This window comes from Microplitis demolitor, chromosome 5, assembly GCF_026212275.2.
Source record: "Microplitis demolitor isolate Queensland-Clemson2020A chromosome 5, iyMicDemo2.1a, whole genome shotgun sequence".
NCBI classification, from domain to species: domain Eukaryota; kingdom Metazoa; phylum Arthropoda; class Insecta; order Hymenoptera; family Braconidae; genus Microplitis; species Microplitis demolitor.
In genome coordinates, this window is record NC_068549.1 from 10,401,158 (window position 1) to 10,406,073 (window position 4,916).

Below are 4,916 nucleotides of genomic sequence, written 5' to 3' on the forward strand. Positions count from 1 at the left end.
AAAAATCACGGTCTCACCGGTTAATCGGCAACGCGACAAAATATTCGCGGCAAAACGACACGAGAACTCGCGAAATTTTATAAACTGTGTAACTCACGTGTTTGACGCTTCCCTTAAAAAGAGATTTAATATATAGTGGAAACCTAAAACATGCAAACCTTCTCAATAACACAATTTATAGATAAATTGAGAAAAATATAGATAGCCCGAACTGGGAATCGAACCTAGACCATGTCGGTATCGCGCCGAGTGCTCTACCAGTTGAGCTATCCGGCACTATACTATATTCCGTTCAATTTGATCTATAACTTATTGAGCTACACCGTCCATCGTACGGTATTACACCAATTTAATATATAGTGGAAACCTAAAACATGCAAACCTTCTCAATAAACGTCGGGGTCACCAATTTAGTGGTTAAGGGCAAAATTTATTTATATTAAAATAAATTATTTAAACCAACTAATAATGTTAAATAAATGTTTTATTTAACCAACGTATTTAACACAGTAAAATTTGAGAATACAATAGAAATGCTTAGATGCGTGTATGCAGTTCAGCGGTATAACTTATTGTGTCTCAACGAATGAGGTAGAGACGGAATATGGAAAAATCGATGTTCGGCGTAGATTGCCAAAATTGATCGATCTTAATTATTGTAGCAACGCTACACATATACATAAATATATGTATATGTTTTTTCACCTCTATTCGTTCAAATCAATCAAAATTTTCACAAGTGGGAGAGAAATATTATTCATTTTATATTTGACATTCGAAGAATCGTCGTACAAGCATGTACAGTGTCATATAAACTCTGCGCTGTAGAGGATTTCCTTACACACTGACATTAGTAAGTTAACTGCCAGGTATAAAGTCAGCCCAATATTTATCCTTAGGACAAAAATATTCGGGGGTTATTTCTTAAACTAATGTGACGAAAATGAAATCTCTAGTTAACTCACGTTAACTAACGGATAACTTTAATCGTATGATAACTACGAGTGAAGAAATCGGCCATAAGGTAGCTCCGTTAAAGCAATTAACGATACCAAGGTTGGAATTCACTGCAGCTCACATCCTGGCAAAACTCGTAAAACACTGTCAGAGCAGTCTAAACCTCACTAAATCGTCAAAATACTTGTGGATAAACTCAACAATCACTGTCACGTGGATGAAATCTCACCCGTCTCGCTGGAAGGAGTTCGTTCGAAATAGGGTGTCACAAGTACAAGATTTAGTTCCAGATGGCCACTGGAATTTTATTCCGGGCACACAAAACCCAGCGGATTGCGCAGCACGAGGGTGACGCCTACTTAACTCCGTGATCATCAACTGTGGTGGACTGGCCCACCATGGTTGCTCAAGAGTTCATCGTCCTGCTCTAAATGTCCATCAATCGATGATACAAGAGCTCAAGCAGAAGAACGGCCTGGATTGGCCTTATTCTTATCGAATTCATCAATGAAATGAAGGTGGCCTATTATGGAACGGCCAATACCTCTACTACGCATGTTACGAGCTACTGCAATCTTCGCTAGAATCCGTGCCATGATCAAGAAATCACCGAACTCATCACTCAAGACTCCAATTACTTCTGATGAAGTAATTCATGCACTCAACTTCTGTATCTAAGAAACTCAACGTATTTATTTTGCAAACAAGATCAACATGCACTCCAAACACGCACTATGGCCTAATGGTCATCCATTTGCTCGATTGGTTGCATTCATCGACACTGAATACATCATTCGAGTAGATGGACGATTGGAAAATGCTCCAAATCAAGACCAAAGTAAGCATCCTGCTATTCTACCATGGAATGCGGCACTCACGAAACTCATGATCTCTGATGTTCATCAGCGTACTATGCATGGTGGTACTCAACTTACTCTTGCATTCGTCAGACAGAAGTACTGGATCATTGGCGGCAGACAACCAGTACGCTTAGTTATACTCAAGTGTATAAAATGCGCACGACATCGTGCTGATAGAGCTAAACAACTCATGGGTCAGCTACCAGTATCAAGAGTCACTCCATCATCTGCATTCACACACACTGGAGTTGACTATTCTGGTCCAATTTCACTCAAAAATTAGAGACGTCGAGGTACAAAAACATACAAAGGCTGGATTTGTGTTTTTGGATGTCTTTCTACGTCAGCAGTACATCTAGAGGTAGTCAGTGACTACAGCTCTCGTGGGTTTATCGCAGCATTCCACAGATTCATTAGTCGACGAGGCATCTGCACAGCACTCTACAGCGATTGCGGAACGACGTTCAAGGGTGCTGAAAATGATCTCAACCGTCTGCTCACTCAAGGAACTCAAGAGTCAAGAGAAATACTGGATCACATCACTGTAAACAGTATTGCTTAGCCCTTCAATCAATCAATAGCTCCACACGTGGGTGAAAAATGGGAAGCTGCTGTCAAATCACTCAAACACCACCTATCTCGAACAGTGGAAAAATCTTCATTCACGTATGAAGAATTTACGACTCTTCTTACGCAGATTGAAGCTATCTTGAACTCAAGACCTTTGGAGCCTATCACTGAAGATCCAGATGACATTGATGCACTCACTCCTGGTCACTTTTTAATTGGACGAACGCTCACGTGATTCCTGAACCTTCACTCATCGATACCAACCGTTTTCGGTTGTCTAGATGGCAATTTCTACAACAGCATGTCCATTAGTTCTTAAATCATTGGTCAACAAGCTACCTGCAAAGACAGTTGGCAATCACCAAGTGGCAACGTCCAACTCATCAAATTGAAGTTGGGTCACTTGTACTGCTCACCGATGGAAGGTTTCCACCACCAAGAAGGCCTCTCGCTCGTATCATCACACTTCACCCTGGCAAAGATGGGTTGACCAGGGTTGCTACACTCAAAACAGTGAACTCGACACTAACTCGTCCAATCACTAAGCTCGCACTCCTACCAGTTAAACCAGAACCTTAAGAAGATGACGATGAATAACTCACTTGGTTCATTGGCATGCTTAACGAAAGATCACGTACTCAAGAACTCATCAATCATCAACTCTGCTGCCGATGGCGGGTGGAATGTTGCGTAATTGACTATATTTAAATTCAAATATAGTTGCACTTCCGGCAGATAGAGGCAGCACCGACTGGGGCCTAGTCTATTAATTTAAACTTGAACATGCGCAGTGTGGCGCATGCGCATATGCTCTTTCCTGCCTCGTGTCGAGGAGACAGCGGCCATTATCTTTCACAAACGTACACTCAAGTAAAAATACGTGTTTTATTTAATCATATTACTTTGTGCTCATCTTCAAGTAATAAATTGAAATAACAATTAAAATAAATTCAGCATTCGATAAGCTCATTAAAAATATAATTATTTTTGTAATTGTGGGCACCAGAGCTCATAAATGAACTATATAAAGAACGCAAGTATTTCAGTGATCATCGACCACGTTTCTCAAGACGTTATTCAAACGAGGGACATTACAAGTGCCTTTTTATTCAATAAATAATTATATCAAGTGCTCATAAATATGGAAGACTCTATACAATAATTAATTAATTATTAATATGCTCAATATTTTGATTAAACCAAAAGTTACTTCTCGCTCGATAGCCTCTTATATTAAATTAAGTGATCAATAATATTATAACTCAATGAACTCAAATATTTATGCATTTTGTACTATTAAAAATAATAATTGTGTTCAATTATTATCTTCGCTCGATAACCTCTGAATTCCTGTTGCTTATTCTTATGAGATTATTGCGATCAACTCAGTGTTGCAAAATATTCAAATTAATTATTTACTCGACTTCAATTTTCTAATTTACATTCAATAAATTACGTATTCATGAGCTCAGACAATTAACAGTATTAAGAAATTAAATCAACGATTTTATTTTGTAATCCAGTGATATTATGTGCTGTGACAAATAAAAATATTGTTATATTTTTTAATATAAGTATTTTTCCGATATCCCAACCACCAACCAGTCCTGGCATGTATTTATGAAAATATTATTACAACAATAAAATTTTAACAATATAGTGTTACCGTTGTAATTATTTAAATACTTAAAGTTAAACTTTATTATTGAATCTCGTTCATCGACAGAGATACATATTAGTGAGGGTTTGGCAATTTTGCGAATGCAGCTGAGAGAAAAAACAAAGATAGAAATACAATAATAAGAGCGACGAGATTAGAAATAAACTTTTCCCACTTTAATTTGAATATTCATGTGTAAGAAGTTAGAACGCGCTGTTGCAAAATCTTTTTATTAAATCATATGAGTCAAAAATAACCAAGTAATTCGTAAAGTAAAATATAATATTAAAAAAAAAAATTACGATAGATATTTTATTTTTTAAATTATAAAAATTACTATAACTCGGAAACTATAGACTTTAGCAACTTGATTCGTAGGACTTTTTTTTAAGGGAATAAAATTTCCTGTGAAATTTCCATTAACATTTTTGGTGTGCATTCATTGGTTTACGTTCTGCAAGCCAATAAAGGTCAATTTGATACGAAAAATGACTTCGTTAGCGGACATCAGTGAAACAGCTGGAATTACAGCTAAGTTACTATGGGCACTTTTGAAGAATACCAAACGTCCTACAATTTGCGACCAAAACTGCGTTGATATCATAAAACGCAGCTGAGTATTAGAAAGTTAAAAAAAAAGTAATTTAATTTACGTGTATTTTAAATAGGAAATCTTGGAAATCAAGTGGAAAGTATTTAGGATTGGAATTAAGAGCTCAAACTTGGCAGGAATTTTTGTTTTTGCATAAAAAACAATATTTTGCTTGATGAGCAACAAAAAAAATACTTTCACCGGAAACGAAGCACCCTAATATATATATATATATATATATATATATATATATATATATATATATATATATATATAG

General features: G+C 36.4%; 1 protein-coding gene across 1 annotated transcript; it reads left to right on the forward strand.

Moving 5' to 3' along the window:
- Positions 1-1,671: 1,671 nt before the first annotated feature.
- Positions 1,672-2,379, forward strand: LOC103574925 (uncharacterized). Its single transcript, XM_008554493.1, has 2 exons — positions 1,672-2,022; positions 2,101-2,379. Exons 1-2 carry the CDS (start codon positions 1,672-1,674, stop codon positions 2,377-2,379), a joined length of 630 nt encoding a protein of 209 aa, XP_008552715.1.
- The last annotated feature ends 2,537 nt before the right edge of the window (positions 2,380-4,916 follow it).

Bases quoted from the DNA above. Each gene is read 5' to 3' on its own strand.
- LOC103574925 (XM_008554493.1), top strand. From the start codon at position 1,672: ATGCACTCCAAACACGCACTATGGCCTAATGGTCATCCATTTGCTCGA. The intron at 2,023-2,100 runs GTATCAAGAGTC...CTCAAAAATTAG, and splicing joins AACTCATGGGTCAGCTACCA to AGACGTCGAGGTACAAAAAC.